This window comes from Pipistrellus kuhlii, unplaced genomic scaffold (genome assembly GCF_014108245.1).
Source record: "Pipistrellus kuhlii isolate mPipKuh1 unplaced genomic scaffold, mPipKuh1.p scaffold_m20_p_14, whole genome shotgun sequence".
In the NCBI taxonomy this organism is placed as follows: domain Eukaryota; kingdom Metazoa; phylum Chordata; class Mammalia; order Chiroptera; family Vespertilionidae; genus Pipistrellus; species Pipistrellus kuhlii.
The window spans coordinates 43,804,940-43,832,342 of NW_023425449.1; the positions used below are offsets into that span (position 1 = coordinate 43,804,940).

At 50.6% G+C, this 27,403-nt stretch overlaps 1 protein-coding gene across 1 annotated transcript; it reads left to right on the forward strand.

The window, feature by feature from the left end:
* Window positions 1-244: 244 nt before the first annotated feature.
* Window positions 245-26,008, forward strand: CHMP4C (charged multivesicular body protein 4C). Its single transcript, XM_036437319.2, has 5 exons — window positions 245-522; window positions 21,831-22,008; window positions 24,146-24,260; window positions 25,553-25,706; window positions 25,872-26,008. Exons 1-5 carry the CDS (start codon window positions 333-335, stop codon window positions 25,934-25,936), a joined length of 702 nt encoding a protein of 233 aa, XP_036293212.1. The 5' UTR covers window positions 245-332; the 3' UTR covers window positions 25,937-26,008.
* Window positions 26,009-27,403: the final 1,395 nt, after the last annotated feature.

The window sequence follows — 27,403 nt, forward strand, 5'->3', positions numbered from 1 at the left end:
CACACACACACGCCCCCACAAGATCCTGGGACATGGTGTGCTGGCCTCAGCCCCAAGCACCCCAGCACGGACAAAGCCACAACTTCGCGGCGGCACCCGGAGTTCTGTCCTCCTCCCTCCCCAGCTCCCCAGCTCCGCAGGCCGGCGGCGCCCGCGGCCACGTCCCAGGGAGGCGGCCCCTCCCCGCCCCTCCGGCCGCCCTGGGCGGGGCGGCGCCAGGAGGCGCCCAGGGGAGTGCCACCTGCCCCGACGGCTAGTTGATCCCGGAGCCGCCTGGACGGAGATCGGAGGCAGACCCAGGACTGGCCCGGCGCGGCCCCGGCCCGGCCGCCATGAGCAAGTTGGGCAAGTTGTTCAAACGGGGGGGCTCGTCCCGGGGCCGCGCGGCGCCCAGCCCGCAGGAGGCCCTGGCGCGGCTGCGGGAGACGGAGGAGATGCTGGGCAAGAAGCAGGAGTACCTGGAGGCGCGCATCCGCCGCGAGCTCAGCCTGGCGCGCACGCACGGCGCCCGCAACAAGCCAGGTAGGCTGCCGCCCCGCCCCCCTGCCCCCCTGCCCCCCGGCCACCGGGCCCCCCGGACCCCCGGCCGCCCTCCACCCCGCAACCCCGCAACCCTGCCCCCCAGCCCCCCGGCCGCCCGCCGCCCGCCGCCCTCAGCCCCGTGAGGCACCTGCTGGGCGCGGGCTGGGCCCCGTCGGCGGCTGCGCTCCCAGCCTGTCAGGCCCCGGGCTGCGCCTGGGCGCTGGGGCCGCCGCTCCTGGAGGGCAGGGTGACGGAGAGAACAGCACTGTAGGCGATATTGAAAACTCAAAATGCATGCAAAAAAACTCACGATGAACAAACTATCAAAATTCTAAATAAAAGTAAGATCGGTGTTATTGATCTTACCCCGCCCCCCCCCTCCCTTCGTTGCTGGCTCTTTTGTTTTGTGCTCCGCACTTCTTTATTTAATTTTTTTTTTTAAAGTATCTGCTTTGTTCAACGTGGATTTTTTAATTCACTCACTTTGAGTTTTAACTATAGGGCACGAAAATATTATTTATCTCAATGACTGCCATTTTGGATGGCCCCTTACATTTTGCTCCTGGCTGGCCTCAACACTAAGTGTCAGGTTTTCTCCCGTATGTTTGTATATGGAATCACACACTTCAACATGCATGTAAACCTCCACTGAAGAGCATTCTAGTACATTCTGGTGTACCAGGTGCCTCTGCTGTGGAACTTTGATCGGCTGTCGTGCAGTTGAGACATTAGAACAACCACAGAAAATAAAAGTCAGGGAATTAATTATTAAATTTGTTATCACTGGTTTTTGCCACCCTCGAGGGACTTTGAGTTGGTAACAATGCCTAGTGTTTCTGTTGGACCTTGAACCCTTTATTCTTTGCCAGCGTTCATGGTTTCTTCATGGTACAGCTCTCTGTATAGAGGAGAGATCTAAACAGCTCCTGTGGAACATATAAAGCCCAGCGAGATGATCAAGGGATTTGCTCTTATAACTCAAGGTCAAGGGCAGACCCAGATCTAGAGGTGGCCGCTCAGGACTCTGCTCACCACCAAGCCTGGACTTGTCTCCTTAAGTCTTAAAGAGCCCTGGCAGATGACTCTCCCGGTTCAGGCACACTGTCTCCTGGGCAGACCTCGGAACCCTGCTGCTCCCATAAAAATGCTTCCTGATACATCTGTGCCCATGATCACCAACAGTAAGAAGGCCACGTTTCATTTTTCTCTCCTAACTGTCCCCCTTTTCACCATAGGATGGTCTGTTTTCCAGTGAAGTGCTGGCTCCTATTTTTATTTTATGCCTGAACATATGAGGGGAGGTTATTCAATGCAGTTTCTACGCCAGACCAGGCCCCTGGGGCTTGCTGCAAACTCACCACCCTCTGTCCCCTGGCCTTCTCTCCCCTGTGACATGTCTGCCATTTCCTTAGTGTTAGGGGTTTTCTTTCTTTTTTCTTTTGTCATCCATTTGGATCTGTAGAAAGCTTATTTACAGTCCTTGCTCAGAAAATATTGGTTTAAAAAAATCTGGAAAAAAAATTGAGTATCTGCTTCTCAGAAGTGATAAAAAACATAGATTTGCTTTCAGAAGACAAAAGTGTAAAACAAACATGGACATGTTTTCCAAATGGCAATTCACTAAAGTGTATATGACTAGAGGTGACAAAGACACAAAAAATGTTAAAGACAACACTAAGAACATTAGCCCAACTTCCTTAAGTCAGAGACGTTTCAGAGGGATGCCAGTGCCAAGTGCTAATCAGCGCTGGGTGTCAGGAAGCCATTTCCTCTTTGTCCTGCCTCCTCGGGGACTTCTTTGGTGCTGCCCAGCCTGTCGGAGCTTGGGAACAGGAAGAGGCTGGTGAGCAGAGCTCATCTGTCATCTGAACTATGGGAAGAATTCGATCAGACCCAGTTCTGGAAGCACTGTCAATATCCTCATCGCCAAACAACCCAGATCATTTCCTATTCACATGGTTACGGACTGCCCTTAGCCGCCAGGGACTATTGTCACACACACACAGGAAGACCAGGATACTTGGTGCTAAATGGACTTGGTTCGCTCAGTGCCAGTGCTTGAATGACCATAATTTACATGACAGCCAGAGTGACTTCACGTATGTGCAGTTAAGCTTTTGCTTCTAGAGGTGGTTGGCCAGCTAACATGCTGTCAAGAACACTAGCTGAGTATCCAACTAGTATTGTATAAGGACCACACTCCTGGCGGTACAAATTCTTCAGGGTCTATTTCTCTACAATAACATTCAGCATTCTGAATGTCAAAAATGATTTTCTTGGTAAAATGAGTAACGGATGTTAGCATAAGAAATGTGAGAAATGGAAAAACATAGAAAAGAAACCAGATTAATTGAATATGAAAACATGTGAGAAACGGGGTCTCACTGGTGAGGTTGTCAGAAAGCCTTCCTTGCTGCCCATGGAGAACAGGTGATCAGAATGTGTCCGGTGGATAACTAACCTCACTGTAGAGTGGTCCCTGAGGCTCCACCTCAGCTCAGAGCCCCGTCACATCCTGGTTCGGGTGGGTCTCACCTCCCGCAGGGGACAGCACCCTGCCAGGGGACGGGGCTGTGTCTTCAGTGAGCCTCAGTGTATTGAACCTAAAGAGACAGAGAGTCGGGACTTCATTGAGGTCACGGGACACGCCGACAACGTATGTTTGTTTAATGCGTGTGCCTGTAGAACTTGGCCCGAGACATGCCTTCACCATAGCATGTAGCAAGGCTGTGCAGCGGTAGCGAGTTCTCACTTTGGACTTCTTCATTAGTTACTGTAATCCACCAGAGAGACCCCCGGTCTGCGTCACCAGACCGGCGCAGCAACGTCATGATGCTCCCGGCTGCTGATCTAGAAGAGGAATGCCTGGAGCAAGGCTTATAATTTGGTTAGAAATTGTGTGGTCAGACAGCCTCAGTGCAGTTTATTCGGCTGGCGACGGAGCTCTCCTGTGTTACAGCTGGTCACCTGTATGTGACGAGCACTCTTTCTGTATGTCCGTGGAGGGTTGTCCACTGCTGAGCACCGTCCTCCAGAGCAGTGTTCAGTCCTGGCTGTGCGTTAAGTCCCCGCGATGCCTGGGCCCCACCCCATGGGTGCTGACTGACTGGCTGGGGGCGGCGTGGGCACCGGTGATTCTTCCCTGTGTCCTGGGTAGGTAGGGTTTAGGACCCTGAGCCCACAGTCAGGTCACTGAGGCAGAAGGCCAAGCTCTCTTATCTTACGTTGTGCCCTCACCTTTTCATAGCCTGGCACCCATGGGCACTGATAACATTTGGATGTTTCACTGGCCGGTGGCCTCTGCTGACCCCTCCTGCCGTACGGATTGATGGGACACCAATCAATGAGGGGTCACTGTTCTAACCTCCCGATGGGTGTGTGTGTGTGTGTGTGTGTGTGTGTGTGTGTGTGTAAATGACATCATGAAGAGATAGAGGGATTTGCTGAAATAGAAGATCCCGGTCCGATCTTTTCACATTGGACAGGAAATGACTTAGTGTCAGAGTGATGAGCAGGGTGTCCCAGCAGGCAGCCTGGGTTTGAGTCCCAGCTGGGCCTGCCCTGGAGCACCGGTAGCTGTAGACACGCACAGAGCCTCGCTCAGCTGCCTCTTCTGCATCCCGGAGGCAACAGCGAGGCTGATGGCGGAGTGGGGAGGACGGATGGCGTTATTGTGCGGAGCGGGGAGGATGATTACATTACTGTGCGGAGTGGGGAGGACGGTGGCGTTACCGTGCGGAACGGGGAGGATGATGGTGTTACTGTGCGGAGTGGGGAGGACGGTGGTGTTACTGTGTGGAGTGGGGAGGACGGATGACGTTACTGTGTGAAGCTTTCTCAGTGCTCTGGAAGTGGCAGCCAGTGTGACAACAGTGGCTGTTTGTCAGGCTGGAATCAAGCTCCACTTATGGCCCACACTGTGTCTCTGCAATAACGAGGACAACCACCCCCTGTGTGACGGGAAGGCTGTGCACCGTGAGGACAGCAGGCTCTTCTCTGCGTCGCAGGTCCGCAGCCACCTTTGTGGCCTCCTCAGGAACCTCTTCCTGGCTGACCCGTCCTCACCAGGCTGGTCTGGGGGAGCCGGTGCCCCCAGGACACCCTGCAGGTGCCCCTAGGTTCTCCCTGCGACCTGAGGGTGACCACCCCTCAACTCCCACCCCAGTGCCTTTCTCCCTCAGCCCAGGCCCCAGCTGAGAACAAATCCTGGAGAAGCCTGTGCCGGCGAGTCTGCTGGGCCCCAAGGCTGTTGGGCTGGTGGAGAAGAAAGGCTGGGGCGGCGAGGAAGCTAGTTTGGCCCAAACTCCCACGTTACATGCGACTACAGGGAAAGCCGGGGCCCAGGCCTCTCCCCTCTTCAGCTTCCCTTTCAGTAAGAGGCCCCTTGTGCCTGGGCATTCTGGGGGCACCTGGGCATTGTGGGGCCCTGGTTGGTGTGGGGGCGCCGGGGCGGAGTGGGGGCGCCTGCTGTTCTGTGGGGAGGCTGAACCTCCTTTCAGAGTCCTGGCTCAGGTGTTGCCCTGGGCGCCTTGCTGGACTCTCTGGGCTTTGAATTTGCTTTTTATTGCCTTCGCGGAGCTGAATTCTGCCATCTGGACCCTGGGGCCCCGGGACTCGGTGCGAAGAACCAGAGCTGTGTGGGCAGGTGCAGTGCCAAGCCAGGAGGGCAGCGCGGCTCAGGTGACAGCCAGACCCGCTGCAGGGCCCAGCAGGAAGGGCCCTGGGGGAGGGATCGCTTACCTGGCGACCTCCTTTCTCAGAGTTTCCAAAACCTGTGCCTCCAGTCACCTGGCCGCGGTCCTGAGGATGCTGGGGAAAGATGCAGCCACCAGGCATCCCCTCTTCCCTACCGCCCCCATCCCTCCGCCCCCCTCCCCCGGGGGGGGGGGTGCCTGGACAGGAAGCCCTCCCTGCCCTCCTCCTCTGTTTATCAGCGAGAACGTGACCCCCATTCTCCCTGGAAACCAGGGCTCACGTGGCCCCGTGGTCCCAGCCCTCTCGGGCCGGTTCAGTGACAGCGGAGCATCCCAATAAAGTGCTGTGTGGCCTCCGCTTCTGGCCTTTCCTACCGCACTCTGCTCTGCGACCCGGGACAGAGTGAGGTGATTCCGGGCACAGTAACACACCCGTGTCTGGGCTGTCTCTCCTGGAAAAGACAGATCCAGGGAAATGTGACCCTCCTCAGCCCCTCCCCCTGTTCCCTCCCCAACCCGGGGAGCCCCTGCCTCCCACCCCTCAGTGGGAGGACCCAGCCTGGGGGCCCATCCGCACTTCCTCTGCCTCCTCTCCCCTGGGAGCGCCCTGCAGATGGACTGTCACTCACTCTGTGGTCAGGAGCCTCCTCTGCGCCTGCTCATGCAGCGGCCCCTCCCCTGCTTTCCCCCCTGGATCTGGAAAGAGTTAAAGTGCCAGCCAGGTTGCCCCTCTTCCTGGTATGAAACCCATTTGTTAAGCTGGCACTCGGGATTTCACATATATTTCTATGACATCTCTTATTTTTGGTTGCCTTAGACTAAAGATTTAAACATTTTAAGTGTCTTATGTACGCTGTTTCTTTAGTGGAAGCAGACACAGGTTTGATGGGCGGCCTTATTGTGTGTGTGCTGTCAGTCTTTAGTCTGTTAGAAATAGCGGGAAAGACAGAGCGCGCGGAGAGCTCGGCCTGGGCCCGGGCAGGCCAGCTCTGCGGGCAGGAGGCTGTCCCAGGGGCGCGGCCCAGGCTGCAGCGAGTGAGCGGCCAGCGGTCACTGCACCTGCAGCCCCCGTCTCCATTCCCCACCGCTGCCCTCCAGGGCACCCGGAGCCCCTCCCCAAACCGCTGCAGTCCCACCAGTGCTGCTGAGGAGCTGGTGGGTGTTCCAGCGGCAGGTCACCCTGGGAGCTTTTTATCTATTTATTTTTAAAAATAGATTTTTAATTGATTTTTTACAGAGAGGAAGGGAGAGGGATAGAGAGTTAGAAACATCGATGAGAGAGAAACATCGATCAGCTGCCTCCTGCACATACTGGGGATGTGCCCACAACCAAGGTACATGCCCTGACCGGAATCGAACCTGGGACCTTTCAGTCCATAAGCTGATGCTCTGTCCACTGAGCCAGACCGGTCAGGGCCTGGAGAGCTTTTCACAGTTCTGATGTGAGACACCTGGAGGCTCACAGCTTTGCTGAGGGTTTTGCTGAGAGCGGGTTCGCAGGACAGTGTGGGCTGCCAGTGAGGACGTCCCCGAGGTTCGTGTGGTGTTTCTCGCCTTTGTGAGCTCCTTTCGGCTTCTGTTACCGTCATCTTCTTGGCTTTTCCGGGGACACCGCAGGCTGGCGTGTTTCTGGTCCGTGGGCTCGGGGTGGACAGTTGACTTCTGAAGGTAATGCTACTGCATCTCGTGTGACGGATTTTACTTCGATCTGCCTTTCTCCTGTGAACTTGGAGCAGCATTACAAACATTGGAGCATTACTTTATTCTTCTTACCGTAAATTCCCAAAACTGAGTGAGAGAGCACCGTGTTTGCAAAGAATGGGATTTCCCTCGATTTATGCTGTTTTGCTTATGGAAACAATTTGTATGGTCCTGTTTAAAGCAGTCAGAGCTCCTAAACCTGGACAGTGGCTGCTCCAGCCCACGGCGAAGCCCTTCACCCAGGTGTCTACCTCGTGGGCATTTTCCGGGAGGGACAAGGCGTAGCTAGAAGCCCACACCCATCCACTCTGGGCCTCCTCCATCAACCCTTCCTCAGCCTGGCAATCTACAGACCCTCAAAACGAAGGAAACCCAAGAATGGTGATTTTAAAATTACAGGAAATGGGAAGTTGATTATTTTCTGTTAAATTAAGTCAGGAATCCTTGCAGTAAAAGTTAAATTCTTTAAAAAAAAAATTTATTGATTTTTTTTACAGAGAGGAAGGGAGAGGGATAGAGAGTTAGAAACATCCATGAGAGAGAATCATCGATCACTGCCTTCTGCACACTCTCCACTGGGGATGTGCCCACAACAAAGGTACATGCCCTTGATTGGAATCAACCCGGGACCCTTCAGTCCTCAGGCTGATGCTCCATCCACTGAGCCAAACTGACTTCGGCTAGAAGTTAAATTCTTTATTTAAGAATTAAGCCCTAGCTGGTTTGGCTCAGTGGATAGAGCATCAGCCTGGGCACTGATGGGTCCCAGGTTCGATTCCGGTCAAGGGCATGTATCTTGGTTGCAGGCACATCCCCAGTAGGGGGTGTGCAGGAGGCAGCTGATCAATGCTTCTCTCTCATCGATGTTTCTAACTCTCCCTCTTCCTTCCTCTATGTAAAAAAATTAAAATTTAATGCCAATCATTTAATTTAAATGAAATAAAGTTTACAGTTTTATATTTGCCTTACCTATAAATTTAGAGGACTAAAATTATGCATCCAAATATTTGACAGGCTCTTCGGACATTTTCTTTTTTATTTTAACATGAATTTCTAGAATCTCCTTATTCTTCCACACAGGGGTATATGCCACCTGGCCATACGGGGTGTGTCTTATTTGCTCAGCAGTAACATCGTTCCACAGGCCTGTTAGGTGCACAGGGCTGTTTACACAACCAATTCTTTCCATGTATTTTATGCCTATAAAGTGAAAGCAAATGTTTGGAGCCCGAGTATTCTAACTCAAAATTTCTAAAGAACAGCAGCAAGAAAAAGTATGATTATGTTAAATCAATAAATACATATTTTTTTTATTTCTCTGATTTTTCTTTTCTTTTTTAAAAATGTATTTTATTGATTTTTTTACAGAGAGGAAGGGAGAGAGATAGAGAGCTAGAAACGTCAATGAGAGAGAAACATAGACCAGCTGCTTCTTACACACCCCCTACCGGGGATGTGCCCGCAACCAACGTACATGCCCTTGACCGGAATCGAACCTGGGACCTTTCAGTCTGCAGACCGACGCTCTACCACTGAGCCAAACTGGCTGCGGCATAAATCAATATATACATATTTTAAAGATCACAAATACAAGCCTATGATTTTGTGAGCAGTTTGGAAAATTCTATTTCTGTAAGCTCTCTTGATTTATTAGGTATTGTTCTTCTACTTATATTTGAGAAATTAAAGAACATTATAGTTCACACCAGTCTCATGGTAAAGCTCTTCTTAAAGAATGTCCGATAGCAGTAGTCATTATGAGGACAGGAGCCAGGCATGCGTTTCTTGAGATTTCGGTAATAGGATCTCAAAGGAATAATCACACAATTACAGACACTGAAAGCCACAGGCGGCTCCAGGGTTTTCATTGGTTGGTTCTCAGGGGTCCCTGCAAGCCATGGGCACAGCGGTAGGAATATCACTGCATCAGATGAACAGGAAATATTGTTTACAAGTAGAATATTGAACCATATTCTAGAACACACACATGTGCAAACATACACATATACAATACATAAATATACATACACATACACACACAATATAAAATTAAGCATAATCTTTCTGGAGATGGGAGGGAGCACTGATCACCCTCCTTCTAATCTTTTATACTTTATAATATTAATAATCACCCTTTCTTTTTTTGGTAAAATATTTAATTTATTAGTTATTGACTCATAATTTTCTAACAAAGATAACATAATTTAAATATTTATTTTAACATATCTCCATATAAAAATGGTTTTCCATTCTAGAACAGAAATCCAAGGCATTTTATGACTGGTTGAATTTATAAGATCAAATCCTGTTAAAGGTTTTTTAACATTTTTATTGACTGTGATTTTTGTTCATTAATTTCATCAATTATTATTATATTTTGAGGGGAGGAAATTTCTTATTCAATTTATATGTGTGTGCTGAAAAAATCTTAATATTGTCTAAATTATATCCAAAGGAGTTTATAATATCTTATGCAATGCAGTAAATAACATTTTTGCCACAACAATTTGCTATTGTCATTTCATGAAATTTGCTGCATACCTTTTCTCTTTCTTTCTCTCTTTTTTCCTTTCATATTGTTGATAGTATTACAGATATCTCCCATTTTCTCCCTTTTACACCACTCCTCCCAACCCCTTCCCACCCCAGGTCTTCACCAACCTAGTGTTTGTGTACATGGGCTATGCATACAAGTACATAATTTCATTGGTTTATCTCTTCGTCCCCCCAACCCCACTGTGAAGTATGTTGGTCTGTCCTCCCTCTTATTTTGTTGGCCAATTCGTTTTTGTTCATTAGATTCCACAGATAAGTGAGATCATGTGGTATTTGTCTTTCTTGGATTGACTTATTTCACTTAGCATAGTATTTTCCAGGCCCACCCATGCTTTCCCAAAGGGTAATTGATCCCTCTGTTTTATAGCTGCATGGTATTCCATTAAATGTCCCACAGCTTTTTATCCACTCATCTCCTGCTGATGGGCACGTGGGCTGTTTCCAAATCTTAGCTATTGTAAATTGTGCTGCTATGAACACAGGGGTGTGTATATTCTCTCTGATTGGTGTTTTGGGGTTTTTAGGATATATTCCCAGAAGTGGGTCAAACAGAAGTCTGTTTTTAATTTCTTGAGGAAGCTCCATACTGTTCTCCATAGCGGCTGTACCAGTCTGCATTCCCTCCAGCAGTGCACGAGGGTTCCATTTTCTCTCATCCTCACCAGTGCTTGTAATTGTTGGTTTGTTGATGATAGCCATTCTGACAGGTGTGAGGCGATATCTAATTGTTGTTTTAATTTGCATCTCTCTGATGGCCAGTGACTTTGAGCATCTTTCTTTCTTACAGTTTAGCCCAGTTCCTGGCTTGCTTACAGCAGTAATCTTCTCCCAAACGCCCTTCTCTCAGCCTGTCCCTCATCCCCCTGTAGGCCCTTGTCACTGTTCTCCAGGCACCTGCACCGTGTGGTCACACCCCTCCGCTGCGTCTTCCTCTAGCTCCCCGTTTTCCCTTCTCTGGCATTTGGTGTTGATGACATTGCTGTGACCAGCTCAGTGCTGAGGATCGAGTATCTGATTCCCAGTGGCGCTGGGCCTTGAACTTGGCGGGCTTCAGTTTGGGAGGTGTGGGCTGGTGCCTGCATCCTCAAGGTCCCCGGTGGCACCGCCCCTCACCCTCCAGAGCAGCTTCCACCTCCTCCGTGCATCCACTGCCCTGGAGGAGAAGGGTCTGACTTAGCACACAGGCCCAGACCCTGAAACACAGTGAGTGCTTACTTAGCAAATGCTCCTTGAATGCGGACTGGGACTGAAGACCCATTTCCTCCTTGGCTCCTGTAGCCTCTGCCATTGTTTCTGCAGGGGCCACAGGGTGCTGGGCGGGTGCTAGATCCTCAGCTTATCCTGTCCCATGGCTGACAGGAAGGGTAAGGAAAATGGTTTATAAAAGTGACGAGGGCCAGGGGAAATCATAGCGGGCCAGCTAAGTGATAATAGAATTTTCTAGAATCCCCCAGCTGTTTCCATCTAACTGTGACTTGGAAACACTTCGGTTTTTATCCCATTTGTGAAATGCTCATGATGACGGGTATCCAGATTGTGTTCTTCCAGAACCAATACCAGCTGCGCAGATGGAAAGCAGTGTTGGGTTGATGAAGCGATGTGGATGTAAGAACAGGGCTTCCATGCAAGTTTCTCACCTAAAGCAACAGGATGGTGAGACTTCCTAGGGAAAAGATAAAGACAATGGGGTGTGACGTTGTGTTTTAAGCACCACGGTTGCTCTGTGAGCCTCACCTAGTCCTTCCGGGAGTGTCCTGCCCGGACGGGAGGCGGCCACACAGTCTCCTCTCTCAGACAGGCTGTCTGCAGGCATGGGTGTGATGGCTCCTCAAAGCTGCTTGGTTTTTGCCAACGAATGCGTCAGCGATGCAGGCCACACACACCCCGAGAGAGAGAGGCAGCAGGTTGACCTTGAAACCCAAGATGCCCCACTCATTGTGTGAGCATGAAGCTGCTACGCTTTTCTGCTTTTTTGCTTTTTCATCGGTGACGAAGCCTCCATCTGGCAGTGCTGTGCAGCAGAGTTGCAGGGGGCTGGTTGGATTTCATCGAGGGGGTGATTCTCAAGTTTCAGTCCCAATTTTGGCGGGGGTTGCTGGGGGAGGCTGGAGCAAGGGCTCTTCCCAGCCCCCTCCCCCCACAACCCTCCACCCCGAAGCCCAGACTCCATTGTCCCATGACTACAGTGCTGAGGGCTGCTCTGGGCCGGGAGGCAGCCCCACCCTGGCTGCTTCTCCACCTCAAAACAATACAGTGCGCCTTTGTTGGAGGAAGAATGCCAGTCTCACCTGGTGCCTTCATGCCACAGGGAGGGGGAGGATTAAATTGCACCCTGTCCACAGGCTGAGCGACTCGCTGCAGACACGTCCCCTTTTGCCTAACCCAGAGCAAGGCTGGATTTGCAGGGTTCGTTGCGTGTCTTTGGAAAAGTACAGCTGTTACTCTCCCAAATCGTTTATTAGAAAACAAAGCCAGAGCCTGTCCAGCCTGGGCGGGGGCATCGCCGTTTCACCGCAGCAGCTCCTGGAGGGCGCCCCTGGGGCAGGCCTGCTCTTTGGGACAGACGCCTGTTGTCTGAGCGCCTGCCAGAGGCTCCTGTGCCTGGCAGAGGTCGCCAGACGCATCAGGGGTCCTGGGCCTGGTCCCGCCGCGCAGGAACCATGGGTTTTGCTCACACACGGTTCTGTGTGAAAAGGGTAGATCAGTTTCTGAACGTGGGGATTTTGCATGCAAATCCGACCCCCAGCTCCTTTGGCTGGTGGAAGCCACAGAGTGTGTTGCCTCCGTGAGCTCAGGCTTGTGTCCTCCCGTCACAGACTTCACATCATCGTCTTCCTCTCAGGTGGGAAGACAGAGAAGGCCTGTCCCCCAGCCCCCCCCCCCCCCCCCCCCCCCCCCCCCCCCCCCGCCCTGTGAGTGGAGCACTCCCTGGGGCCGCTCTGTAGTCGGTGGTGTGGTAATCACAGTGTAAATCGAGATCTCAGCTCTGGGTGAACGTCTAGTTTCTCCAAACGTTTTGGAGGGCAGAAATAATCTGTTAACGTAGGTGTTTAAGCTGTGCCCAAACCAGCCTGGTTATGGTTTCTGACAAACACTGCAGGGGTGGGCATGGGACCCGGCTCCCACACCCTGGGCTCTGACAGCCTGTGCGGAGGGGGTGGTTTGGGAGCCCCTGGCATTCCGTGGTCACTCCCCACCTGGGCCATTGCCCTGGCCACTCTGCGTGTTATTTCATTTAAGCCCAACAGCCCGACGAGCTGTATCTCCTTTCCCAATACATGACTCCTGGGAGGCCACAGCCCTATGGCTAGATGGAGCCTGGACTTCAAAGTGGGCAGCAGCCTCCAGAGTACAGTGTCCTACTGTGGTCTTCGAGAGCTGTTGTCATTCAAATGGGAGAACGCCCCTAAAGACAAGTGAAGGCCCCATGCCAAGGTCACTGCGCACAGTGAGGCCCCACACCAAGGTCACTGCACACAGTGAGGCCCCACACCAAGGTCACTGCGCACAGTGAGGCCCCACACCAAGGTCACTGCGCACAGTGAGGGCCAACACCAAGGTCACTGCGCACAGTGAGGCCCCACACCAAGGTCACTGCGCACAGTGAGGCCCCACACCAAGGTCACTGCGCACAGTGAGGCCCCACACCAAGGTCACTGCGCACAGTGAGGCCCCACACCAAGGTCACTGCGCACAGTGAGGCCCCACACCAAGGTCACTGCGCACAGTGAAGGTCCACACCAAGGTCACTGCGCACAGTGAGGGCCCCACACCAAGGTCACTGCACACAGTGAAGGTCCACACCAAGGTCACTGCGCACAGTGAGGGCCCCACACCAAGGTCACTGCACACAGTGAGGGCCCTACGCCAAGGTCAGTGTGCACAGTGAAGGTCCACACCAAGGTCACTGCGCACAGTGAGGGCCCCACACCAAGGTCACTGCGCACAGTGAAGGTCCCACACCAAGGTCAGTGCGCACAGTGAAGGTCCCACACCAAGGTCACTGTGCACAGTGAAGGTCCCACACCAAGGTCAGTGTGCACAGTGAAGGCCCCACACCAAGGTCACTGCATACAGTGAAGGTCCACACCAAGGTCACTGCGCACAGTGAGGCCCCACACCAAGGTCACTGCGCACAGTGAGGCCCACACCAAGGTCACTGCACACAGTGAAGGCCCCACACCAAGGTCACTGCGCACAGTGAAGGCCCACACCAAGGTCACTGCATACAGTGAAGGTCCACACCAAGGTCACTGCGCACAGTGAGGGCCCCACACCAAGGTCACTGCACACAGTGAAGGCCCACACCAAGGTCACTGCACACAGTGAAGGCCCCACACCAAGGTCACTGCGCACAGTGAAGGCCCACACCAAGGTCACTGCATACAGTGAAGGTCCACACCAAGGTCACTGCGCACAGTGAGGCCCCACACCAAGGTCACTGCGCACAGTGAAGTCCCACACCAAGGTCACTGCGCACAGTGAAGGTCCACACCAAGGTCACTGTGCACAGTGAAGGTCCACACCAAGGTCACTGCGCACAGTGAAGTCCCACACCAAGGTCATTGCGCACAGTGAAGCCCCACACCAAGGTCACTGCGCACAGTGAAGGCCCACACCAAGGTCACTGCATACAGTGAAGGTCCACACCAAGGTCACTGCGCACAGTGAAGGCCCCACACCAAGGTCACTGCGCACAGTGAAGGCCCAACGCCAAGGTCACTGCGCACAGTAAGGTTCACACCAGGGTCACTGCGCACAGTGAAGCCCCACACCAAGGTCACTGCGCACAGTGAAGGCCCACACCAAGGTCACTGCATACAGTGAAGGTCCACACCAAGGTCACTGCGCACAGTGAAGGCCCCACACCAAGGTCACTGCGCACAGTGAAGGCCCAACGCCAAGGTCACTGCGCACAGTAAGGTTCACACCAGGGTCACTGCGCACAGTGAAGGCCCCACATCATCACTGGGCACAGTGAAGGCCCCACGCCAAGGTCAGTGCGCACAGTGAGGGCCCACACCAAGGTCAGTGTGCACAGTGAAGGCCCCACGCCAAGGTCAGTGCACACAGTGAAGGCCCAACGCCAAGGTCACTGCACACAGTGAAGGCCCCACACCAAGGTCACTGCACATAATGAAGGTCCCACACCAAGGTCACTGCGCACAGTAAGGTTCACACCAGGGTCACTGCGCACAGTGAAGGTCCACACCAAGGTCAGTGTGCACAGTGAAGGCCCCACACCAGGGTCACTGCGCACAGTGAAGGCCCCACACCAAGGTCACTGCACATAATGAAGGTCCACACCAAGTTCAGAGCACAGTTATTAATTGGTAATGGTGGAATGGAAATGTAGATCTGATGACTTCAAAGCCTCATCCTTTATAGCAAACTGGATTCCTTGATTTTCAGAAATTAATCTAAAATGAGTTCTTATTAGGAAGGGTAGCATACTTTTCAGTAGAGACTATAACATTTTTGTTAAAAAATAAACAAACACAAAAACTGGATCAATCAATAGTTCCAACTAAGTGTAGAGGCTGAGCCAGCTTGATGGACCGGGAGGGGACACACCTCGAACCTCCGCTCTGGGTGTGGCGGGTGGGGTGCTCACTTGGAATTTAGTTGCTGCGGACTCTGCGGAGAGCACTGAGTCCTGCACCTGCTGAAGGATGGCGCTGTCTCCTTATGCATGTACCGGTAGGGTGAGCTATGGTGGAAAAACCCGGGTAACCTGTGGCTCAGTGGTCTCAGAAATAAAATGCACAATCTCATTAGTGAAGGAGTGTGGTATGAATTGCTATTATTAATAATAATATCTAATTGCCAAGATAGTACCATACACAGGGACTGTATAAACTATTTTACATAAATTATCACTAATTCTGAACATCACCTCCCCTGATGGGGATTACCTCCCCATTTCCAGAAGAGCAAACTGAAGCTCGGAGAAGGGAATGACTTAGCCACAAACACACAGCTATCAAGTCGCGGAGGAAGGACCCACAGGCTGGCTCTGAGCCCACACTTTTCAATAGGCCATGTTGTCATACTGGGTGCACAGAATTACCAAACTTACTCACTTAACGCTCACTCACTACATCTTCTGTACTAATGTCTTCTCTTGGAGCTTGTGAGTGTTAATGACATAAATCACATTATGTACATAAAGCACATCCGCTTGGCACACAGCAAAAGTCAATCGGTGCTGGTTTTTGTTATGTACTTTGTTGGCCAAGTGCTAGGGATTGGGGAATTGGGAGAATAGGATATTGCCTCCCAGGCAATAGAATAAATAATTCTATTTATTATAATAGAATAATTATAATCGGTGTGGGGAGGTGGAGGGGAATAGATTTTACAAATTATTATAACACAGTGGGACACATGCAGCAGTATCCGCGGGCCCAGGCGGGGCGTTCGCACGGGGCCAGGTGGTCACTCCCGCTGTGAGGGAGAAAACCCACAGCGCCGATCACTAATGCGAGGAGCCTCTGCAGAGGGAGATTGTGAAAGGCCTTCGTGCCAGATGACTTTACAGAGACTTGTTTTTGTTCTTTCCGAGGAAAGGTTAAGCAAACAGAAACTGTTCTATAAATAAAGGGTAAGTACTGTTCAGCGAGAACTTAAATGGTGGTGTGGCGTCTGGGAGGGAGGCAGAGCAGAGCCACCGCAGTCCACAGCGCAGGGAGGGTGCGGAAGCAAAGCCACCGCTCAGAAAAGTGTCCGCCGCCCGTGGGCACCCCCAGCCTGTCTGCCTGCTCCCTGCCCCCTGGAGCAGCTGCCTCCAGCATGCCCACCCACTCCTCCTGCAGAGCTGTGGGCAGCCGTCCCTTTCAGAGAGAGGCCGCAGGGGAACACACCTCTAAATACAGAAGGGGCACATCTACGAACACTGACTATCCTAGTGTTACATTTATACATATCAACCTATAGCACAAGTTCAGAAGAATTCGAGCAAAGGTCAGCGCATAAAGAGAAACATCAAGGTACGCAAAGCAAACAGCTGAATCCAATAGAAGATATGTAAGAAAATTTAAAAACGTTAAAAACAAAACGTATATTAGTATCTTCAGGGAGGGTCCAGAGGCCATTGTGTTATAAGACAGGAATGGCTGCCAAATAAATGAACAGCTAGAAGAAAAAGTTCTTAGACATTTAAAACAATTAAAAACAAATAGGGTAAAAGAAAAATAATTAGAGCTGAGGACTAGTTAGTGATCTGGAATACAAAGTTTCGGAATTCTCCCAGGACACAGAACAAAAAGAGATGTTAATAGTCCGAGGGTGAGACCCAAGGAATGCAGCATCCACTGTACAGGGATTTCAAGAGAGAAACAGAAAGAATGGTTTTGGGTAGAGTCATGGTGTGGATAATAATATGAAAATAAATAGGGATTTCAGAAGGAAGTAGAATTAACGGAAGGGAAAGAATAAAAAACCATCCCATGTAGTAAAGAGGTAATATGCAAATTAACTTTCATGCTGTCACAAGTTGGCTGTGCCCAAAGCAGAGGCGGGTTCCTGTAACGAGTGATCAGCAGGGGCTGAGGCTGTGTGGCGCCGGTTGGGGCGGGAGACCTGAGGCCGCACTCTCCGCCTGCTGGGGTTTGACTGGGGACCTCAGGCTGCGGCCCCCCACCCCCTGGTGCCAGGCTGGAGACCTCAGGCCGCACATCCACCTGAGGAAGCTGACAGGGGACCTCGGCCCCCTGCCCAGCAGGGCTTGACGGGGGGCTTCAAGGTGCGCCTCCTGCCCTGGCCTGGGCCAGAGAGCCTCTGGCTTGCCCCCTGCCCTGGCACCGGGCTGGGGACCTCAGGCTATATGCCCTTCGCTGGCGGGGCTTGAGGAGGGACCTGAGGCTATCCCCTCTCCCCCTGGCAGGGCTTGATGGGGGTGGGGCCAACTGGGTCTTGGTCTCACATAATTTCGAGGCACGCGTGGAGGGGGCGGGGATTGATTTGACTCTGGGTCCCATGGCACACCCCAGAGTCAATGACAGGGGGAAGATTTTCATATATATTTTACTAATTTTCTTTAATCTCTAACACTTAATGTATTTTTCGGACCATAAGACACTCCGGACCATAAGACGCACCAGTTTTTAGAGAAGGGAAATGAAGAAAAAAAGATTCTGAAACAAATAGTGTCCTAAAATATTTTATGTGCATTAAAACCCAACATCACAGTCATAAACACATGTAATCAACCCTGTAAAGTAAACAGCAGCATTTATTGTAGAACCATTTTAGAGCCGGGCAAGCACACAGAGACCACACAGAGCTGGGCAAGTAAAAAAACTTTTTTTTTAAAGTATATGTGTAGGCTATATTTGGACCATAAGACGCAGGGACTTTTTCCCCCCACTTCTGGGGGGAAAAAAGTGCGTCTTATGGTCTGAAAAATACGGTATGTTATAGAGAAAGGGCAAATAGCAATATTAAAATATTTCCTCTAATTCATTCCCTTTTAATGTGCACGAATTTTGTGCACCAGGCCACTAGTAAAGAATGTAGTTTCCATAAGATGAAGGAAGATTTGACTCATCAGAATAAAAATATGAATGAACGTTTACTTAGGGAAAGGGGAAAAAAAGGCAAATGCCTAAACCTATACTTTTGCAATTTCCTAACTACAAAGTAAAGAAGAAAATCTTAAACATTTCCAGAGATGAAACAAGCAAATTGTTTTTCTTGTTTTTTTTATATATATACAAAAAGATGAGCAGAATATTATTATATATTAATATTATAATATTATTATAATATTGTAATATTAATACTATAATTATTATAGTATTAAACTTTTGAAATACAGGATACGCAATGATAATAGAATATGTCATAAAAAATTTTTTTACTTTATTTATTTATTTATTGATTGATTGATTATGGTCTCACATAATTGTCCTTATTCCCCCATTCCAATCCCAAACCCCTCTCCCCCAACCCCTGTTGTCCATGGCCACTGGCTAGGCCCATATGTATGCACACAAGTCCTTTGGTTGATCTCTTCCCCTTACCTTCATCCTTTCTTACTTTCCCTCTGAGGTTTGAGAGTCTGATCGCTGGTTCTCTTTCTCTGGGTCTGTTTGTGTTGTTCATTATTTCCTCTAGATGTGTGAGATCATGTGATCCAAGAAATACCCTTGTAAGAACCTAAACTGCAACAAGCCATAATGGTTATGCTGAGAGGCAAATGAATCAGTCTGTAGTGAGTTCCTTTCTGGGCCAACAGTTCTTTAGAGTTCCAATTTCAATGCCAGATAGTTTCTTATGTGTACATGACATGCCAGCCATGATATTTCAGATCTGGTTGGAGAACAAATGGTGGTAATGCAGGTCCACCCGTCTCTGGTTTGGTCCTGGGCATCCTTCAGCAATCTATATGTCATAAAATTTAAAAAATATTCTGAACCTAGAATTCTGTAAAAATTCAAACTATCATTCAAATTTGAAACAAAATGAAGACATTTTCAGTCCTATAGGAGTTTAGAGAATCTATGCACCTTTTCTAAAACAAAACAAAACAAAAACAAAAACACTTTAGGAGTTATTTTGTTAAAAAAAGAGAGAGAGAGAGAGAGAGAGAGAGAGAGAGAGAGAGAGAGATCCAAGAAAACATGATATAGGAAACAAAAGCAATAGTAAGAAAATCAGCCATGCAAACACTATAGTTGAGTGCAAATAACTTTTGAAATTCTGCCTACCAAGCTTAATACAATTGCTAAGAAAAGTTTCCTTAAAAATTAAAAAGATAATAATAAACAACTAGTGATCACCTGGGACTAATAACATTGCAGGTTATTTTAATCAGACATAGGAAGGTTTTGGGGGAAAGGAATCTTTTTGAGAACAATAAATTATATATTAACTGGAGGCCCGGAACTCATGCACCAGTGGGGCCCCTTGGCATGGCTGTGGGGATTGAGCCCAAATCAGCAGTCCAGCGTCACCTGCTGCCCCACACATCCCGGCCCCACTCCGTCTGCTGGGTCGCACCCAGTCAGTCCCAATAGGGAGAGACTTGCGCTGCCACAGCGGCACTCACCAGCTGTGAGCCCTGCCTCTGGGGCCCGTCAGTCAACTGAGCAGCACTTCTGCTGCGACAGAGCACTAACCACAGCGGACAGCTACTGCCCCCTGGTGGTCAGTGCTCATCATAGTGACTGGTTGACAGGTCGTTCGGTCGCTTAGGCTTTTATATACATAATTTTTAACATGGATAAAAAACTTAATTTTAATTATATGTGTATATTTTAATACAAGGATATTTATTTGAAGAATAAATTCAGTATATGTAACTATCCAACAAATAAAAGGGGGAAAATGTACAAAGAAAATTTGACCAATTTACATAAAGACAAACAAAAAGAAAAACAAAACAAAACAAAAAACACACCAAAAGGATGACAGTAAAAAAAACTATATTAGATAACACATCAGTTATAACAATAAATAAGTATAAGTTAAAATCTTACATTAAAAGATGGAGACTATCTGACTGGGTTAAAAACAGTCACACAAATACCCAACTATATGCCAACTGTAATAAGTTTACAGAAAGAGCCAAATATAAAACACTTTTGAAATAGAGGCCCTCATAAAAATTATTAGAGGCAAATTGTAACAGAAAGAAAACTGAATGCTTGATTTAAATATAAAACAAAATATACTTTAAGACAAAAAGAATGGAACAGAGAGTGATACTTCTTTACATTTTAAAAATATTTATTGATTTGAAAGAGAGAGAGAGAGATAAGGTAGATAGGAAGAGAGATTTGTTGTTCCGTTTATTTATGCATTCCTGGGTTAATTCTTGTTTTGTCCTGGGACAGACTTCGACCTTGACATATCGAGACAGTGCTCTACCTGGTCAGAGCAATATTTCATATTGATCACCAATAAAACGGAACAAGTATAATGACTATGTGCACCAAACAAAAACCATTGGAATAGATAAACCAAACCTGTTGTAATTCCAAGAAAAAACTGATCAAAACTGAGTTAGAGCCTTCCCTCAGAAATCTGGTGCAATAACTTACATGTTTCACTCCAAAACCATTAATCCTTGGGTTCTTTTGCCAATTCCATTTAATTATCTTCATGGTAACATTCCCTGGCCACGCTTTCCATGCACTCTCTCCAAATGTCTTATCACAACTCATATTTTAGGGCCTGCTTTTGGGTGCCTTCCAAGTTGCATAGTCAAAAAGAGCTCTTAGTTTTGTGATTTCTGAATGGAGCTGATAAGGTTATTTGTTAAAATGCTAATGGCAAGGTATGTATGGATTCTTTGTCTGAGGGCAACACTCTTTCCGCTCACCAATATGCCAGCTAATCCTCGAGTGAGACTCTAGGATTTCATGAGGCTCATGTTCCTGGTAGCCTTACTGCCATCTCTTAACCATTTCAGACCCAGACGGCAGCTCTGCATCCTGCGTATGGGACAGCCACTCACCGTTTACCTTCCAGCAAGCCAGGCCACTTCTTTAGGTCCCCATGAACTTGTCTTTGAAACAAGGAAGCAGGGCTAGAATAAACAGTTGTTAATTTCTTCCTCTTCAGTTTTATTTCTTTACTAGAGGCTGCTGCACGAGTTTGTGCGTGGTTGGTGTTCAGTTGGCCCACCCTGATCCGGGCCAATCAGGCCGGGTGGTTGGCTTCTGGCCCCGGCCCCTGGTTTAACTCCCTGTTGAACTGGTAGAACTCCCTGTCGAGGGGACTATTTGCATATTATCCTTTTATTATATAGGATTGCATGATTTCTATTCATATTTTTATGCCCATTCTTTGTTCTCTCTCTCTCTCTCTCTCTCTCTCTCTCTCTCTCTCTCTCTCCTTTTTTGTGGTTTTTAAAAAAAATATATTTTATTGATTTTTTACAGAGAGGAAGGGAGAGGGATAGAGAGCTAGAAACATCGATGAGAGAGAAACACTGACCAGCTGCCTCTTGCACACCCCCTACTGGGGATGTGCCCACAACCAAGGTACATGCTCTTGATCAGAATCAAACCTGGGACCTTTCAGTCCACAGGCCGACGCTCTATCCACTGAGCCAAACTGGTTTTGGCTCATTCTTTATGTTTTTTAATCCAGTGTCTGTGGTCTATTTTATGGGATGTGAAGAGGGACTTTTCACCCTCGGACACTTGCCTGTCTTGGGAAGAAAAGAGTAACAGTGAGAGTGTGTGAGGGGAGGGCCTTGGCGCAGGCACCGGAGGGGCACTTCTCCGCTCCCTCTGGTTGTCTCCTGCCCGTCGGTGCCAACAAGGCCCGGTGCCCGGCTGGTGCTGCGCGAATGCCTCTGGAAGAAGTGCCGGCTCTCCTTCTAAGCGTGGTTTCTCCCCTGTTCAGCTGCGCTGCAGGCGCTGAAGAGGAAGAAGCGGCTGGAGAAGCAGCTGTCGCAGATCGACGGCACCCTGTCCACCGTGGAGTTCCAGCGGGAGGCCCTGGAGAACGCGCACACCAACACCGAGGTGCTGCGGAGCATGGGCCTGGCGGCCCGGGCCATGCGGGCGGCCCACGCGGACACGTGAGTGCCCCCTCCGCGCCCACGCCCCCTCCGCCCCGCGCCCCGCGCCCGCAGTGTGGGGAGAGCCAGGTGGGGACTCCGGCAGGAGCGGCCTGTCCTGCGGAGGCTCTTGGACGTCAGAATGGATGGTCCTTCAGAGAAAGATGGGAAGCCCCAGCGGTAGAAAACAAAACAGAACCAAACAAAACTGCATGACCATGACAACGAGAAGGACCTTCCTCCTGCCCATTAGATTTCCCAGTCGCCTCACTGTTGTCTGACGCTCCGCCGGTGACTTTTCATTAATAAATCAGAGGCTTAGAGTCAGCATCTGGCACTGTTAGACACAGGTCGGTGGTGGTCACCCTCGTGGCATTCCTGGTCATCCAGAAAGCGCTGACGAGAACGCGGGTGCCGGGCTCCTGGGGGCGGGCAGGGCTGGGCCTTCTGCTCTGAGCAGGTGCACCAGGCCACCCTGACACTAACCAACACAGAGTCAGAGCTCCGGGCATGGTGAGTGAGGGGCCCAGCTCCCCTGCTGACTGTCCCGGGCAAGTTACTTTGTCTCCCCTCTATTCCCTTTCTTTGCCTGTGAATCGGGGACAATGCTACTCCTTGTGGCTGTGGTTGGCAAACTGCGGCTCCGAGCCACATGTGGCTCTTTGGCCCCTTGAGTGTGGCTCTTCCGCAAAATACCATGGCCTGGGCGAGTCTAATTTGAAGAAGTGGCGTTAGAAGAAGTTTAAAAAATTTGGCTCTCAAAAGAAATTTCAATTGTTGTACTGTTGATATTTGGCTCTGTTGACTGGGTTTGCCGACCACTGCCTTATGGTTATTGTGAGATTCAATAAGATACCAGATATCCAGCGCTTAGTCCCTGATGGAAGTAAGCCATCCCTAACCACAGTCAGCGTGGCAGTGGGGCTGGCGGCAGATTGCTGTCCGTTGGCACGGGAGTCGGTGCCTGGGACTGACCCTCGCTGAGTAGATGTGACAGTGAGGCCTGAGCCCCACACATGAGAGCGGCGAGCGCCGGCCGATGCAGCCGTTCCCACGGGGCCACCGATTTGACGGCTTCAGCAAGCCACCCCCCCACTGCCAGGCCGAACCCCTGCGGCTGCTGCTAACGGTGCCAACTGTGCAGCGCATCGCGGGGGCTCCACAGCCTCAGCCCCTGGGCTCGGCCCTGCTCCGCACTCCCACACGCCCTTTCTGACAAGGGCTCCCCACGGGTTTGCTATAGAAAGAACTGGGAATAAGGGGCAGAAGCAGAACAGTAGGTGTGTTTTTACCTACTTTGTGGAATTACGTCAGAATACTCAGCGCTTTCCATGTGCAGAGTCTGAAAAACATTCAAAAGGTTTATCCCACTGGGAATCAACAGCCCAGTGAGGAGCCCACTTTCCTGGCGTCCACTCAGTTCGGAGTGGCGGCTTCACAGCTGGAGGGGCGACTCGGTTACTGGGTCCGAGAGCGCAGTCGGAGCTGGGCACTGGGCCCTGGCCGCTCAGGTCGGTGGGGGGGGGGGGGGGCCGGGGCCCGGGGTCTTCGAGGCAGCTGCCTGCTGCGCCTGTGGCGCTGCACCCCGGGCAGCAGGGGCGGGTTCTGAGGGCGTCCCAGGCCTGCGCTGCCCTCCCTCCGACTCCTCAGGGCAGCCAGGCTGTGCTGCCCTCGGGGGTCAGGATGGCAGAGCTGCCAGGCGCCTGGCAGACGGTCCTCTGGGCTCAGAGCTGGCCTGGGGGCTGCTGGGGGGTGGGTGGGGCGGCTGAGAGCTCGGTCTCAGCCATGCGGCACCCCATTTCTTGCAGAGGTGACACAGAGAAGCACATATTTAAAGTTTACGTATGCCCTGCCAGACAAAGTTTCAACCTGGGTCTACAAATACTGTGCATTATAAAATAACCTGCTCATTCGTGACTCCCGAATGTGATGGCTGTTTCTTTAGTATTTAAAATGTCTGTGCTTATGCAGAGTTATTTTTTTTGAAATGCAAATTATTTTTTAAAGTTGATACATAATATCATTTTTGTTACCCTACAGGAATAACTAGGAGTTTATATTAACTTGACCCATGTTTTTTCACATGGGAGTACATCTAACTAAATGCTTAATCGTAGAGTGAGATTCTAAAACGTTTCCACCGAATATACTTCCCCAGGGATTTGAACAAAATAGATGATTTGATGCAAGAAATCACAGAGCAGCAGGATGTCGCCCAAGAAATCTCCGAGGCGATTTCTCAGCGCGCTGGACTAGGCGAGGACTTCGATGAGGTGGGCAGCATGTGTGAAGGATGGGAGGACAGAGCGCACGGGGAGGGGGGGGAGGGGGGGGGGGCGGGGCGGTGGGGGGGGTGGAAGTGTAGGGGGAGGGGGGGTGGAGAGCTTGGCTACTGGGCAGGGCAGCTCCCACCGTCCACAGCAGGCGGCTTACTTCCCTAAGTCTCATCAAAGGATAAGTGGTACTAGATAGGAACCTACTTAAGAGGGAAATGAAGTGTTGGTAGCTCTGACTTAAAGGAAGATTAATAGCGTTTGGCAGACGGGCCCAATCAGGTTTCTAGCTGTGAACGAAGAACAGCCGGTGGCTCTGTGACGTTAGACTCCGGCGGCGCCTAACTAGCCCGTTGGGGGGATGACTGTGAGCGTAAGTCGCCCACGTCAGGGAGGACAGCCACAGGTTGCCTCCTCCCTGACGTGGGTGGCTTACCCTCACAGTCTCCCGAGAGTCTTGCGAATCCAAGGTTCTTGGGACAGAGAGTGGCTCCGGATTGAGCTGGCCGCTCTGAGGCTATTGCTAACAGAAGGAAATGCAGGGTGCCTGCCTCGGGGTGAAGTTTGCTTAACCCAACACCTATCGGCTTTAGTCATTTAACAAAGAATCCTGTAACTTTTGATTCTTTTTACCTGCTGCACGTTCTGCTTTTGCTATACCTGTTGCTTATTTTTAATAACATTAACCCAAGTGAAAGGTTTCACAAATTCTTTAAAAATATATATATATTATTGATTTTTTTTTTCTTTTTTTTACAGAGAGGAAGAGAGAGGGATAGAGAGTTAGAAACATTGAGAGAGAATCATCAAGTAGCTGCCTCTTGCACACCCCCTACTGGGGATGTGCCTGCAATCAAGGTGCATGCCCTTGACCGGAATCAAACCTGGAATCCTTCAGTCCATAGGCTGATGCTCTATCCACTGAGCCAAACTGGTTTCGGCAGGTTTCACAAAGTCTTCATTTTTCACAGTAGAAAGGAAAAGCTGCATTGGAGACAGACAGGCGAGGTGTGAATTCCCTGGAAATGGAGGCTTTATATTCCGCCCGCACACATTACTTGCATAACCATTTGCTGGAGTATTGTAAGATTAGCTACGTCAAATTTGCACAACTCCAAATATTCATTTTTAATCATTGCTCAGTGTTGCAAAAGAGCCTTAGTCTTAAATAACTGTTCCGTCTCACTGGGCTCTCACATTTCAATGGGGCAGCAGATGTTCTTGCTGTTGTGTTTGAGGAAGCCCATGGCTTGAAACACAAACTCGTAATTCTTCCCTCATCCCATGTTCAGGATGAGCTGCTGGCGGAACTGGAAGAACTGGAGCAGGAAGAATTAAATAAGAAGATGACAAACATCCGGCTTCCCAGCGTGCCCTCCTCCTCCCTCCCAGCACAGCCGGTCCGAACGCCTGGCCCCGCGGGCACGGCCCCCCGGCCCCGAGCAGGTGTGTCCCCTCCTCCACGACCTAACACAGGAGCCTGGCCCGTGTCCCTGCCCGCACTCCCTTCTAGTCCCTGAGCATACCCCTTTCTGTGCCCAATTCACACCCGCTTTCTGTGCCAGCGTGCGACTGTCGCCAGTTACTAACTCCCACCACTTTCTGCCCCAGCACCGTCCCGGCGGGCAGGCGGAGAGGACGCGGACCTCCAGCACCTGGCCGCCTGGGCCTCCTAAACGGATGGCGCTGTTTGGACACCTGCATCAGTGAGCTGTACATAAGACATAAACCTATTTTTGCCAAGTTCAGATGTGAGCGGAGACCCTGTTTTATATTGTGGATGACGACTGCCTTTCAGCCTCCGGAGTAAGAGGAAAAGAAGGGAGTGGAGTCAGAGGGGGGGGGGGGGGGGGGGGGGGGGCTGCCCAGGGCCTAGGAAGACCTTGCACGACGGGGGCCTCTGCCAGCTCCCCGCTGAGCCCCAGGCCTGGGACACGCCGGTGCTGGCTCTGTATCTGTGGACAGGAGACGAAGTCTGTTCACGTACAACACAGAACCGCTTAAAAGCCACCGGGAGCAAGGCGGCTGGCGGAGCTGGGGAAGGGACTCTGCTCTGTGCCCGCCCACCCGCCCGCCCGAGCCGGCTGTGGCCATGGAAGATGCAAAGGCGCATGTCCCGGGAGAGGCTGCAGGTGGAGACACCCCGGTGAGTCTGCCAGACCGAGTGTCACTGGAGTTCGGCCGTTTGAAATCTTAAAGGATCGCCAATGGACATTTATTCCGCCACTGAAGCCGCATGCAGCTCCCGAACGTCTAAAAGCGCTAAGAGCTCCCACTGCCGCTGACTCCCGCTGTGACTCCAGTCCAGGCAGCTGTGATTCCCACAGCACTGCAGCGCAGCGTGCTAGTGCTCACGCGCATCTGTCCTAGGCTCTGCACCTCAATTTACACCGCAGCCTTTTCCTGTACATACATTAAAAAAAAAAAAAGGCATTTTAAAGAATATCTTGAATGACATTTTGGCCTTTATTATTATTATTATTCCTAGAGGCCCAGTGCATGAAATTTGTGCACTGGATGCTGGAGTCCCTCAGCCTGGCCTGCAGTCTTTTGTAGCTCAGGACCCCAGGGAGATGTCTGCCTGTGAGCAGTCAGACACCCCTCTTACTGCCCAGGACTCCTCTCTCCTGACCCCCTGACTGCTCGCTGCTCCTTACGCCCAGCTCGCTGTGCCTTACCACTGCTGTGGAGGAGGGAGAGGCTCCCACCAGCCTGGCTTCTGGCTGAGCAGCACTCCCCCTGTGGGAGCACACTGACCACCAGGGGGCAGCTTCTGCATTGAGTGTCTGCCCCCTGGTGGTCAGTGCACATCATAGCAACCAGTGATTCTGGTCGTTCTGCTGTAATGATCACTTAGGCTTTTATTATATAGATTTTTAATCCTCACCCAAAGATATTTTTCCATTGACTTTTAGAGAGAGTGGAAGAGAGAGGGAAAGAGAGAGAGAAGTATCGATGTGAGGGAAACACATTGATTGATTGATTGATTGATTGACTCCTGCCTGAGCCCTGACCAGGTCCCAGGCTGGGGTGGAGCCTGCTTCTGCTGTACATGCCCTTGACTGGAGTCGAATCTGGGGCCCTTTGGTCTGCAGGCTGACACTCTATCCACTGAGCCAAACATGCCAGGGCTGGTTGTAATT

Excerpts from the sequence above, each read along its gene's own strand:
- CHMP4C (XM_036437319.2), top strand. The coding sequence starts at position 333 with ATGAGCAAGTTGGGCAAGTTGTTCAAACGGGGGGGCTCGTCCCGGGGC. Across the intron at positions 523-21,830 it reads CGGCGCCCGCAACAAGCCAG|CTGCGCTGCAGGCGCTGAAG; the intron begins GTAGGCTGCCGC and ends TCCCCTGTTCAG. Across the intron at positions 24,261-25,552 it reads TAGGCGAGGACTTCGATGAG|GATGAGCTGCTGGCGGAACT; the intron begins GTGGGCAGCATG and ends TCCCATGTTCAG.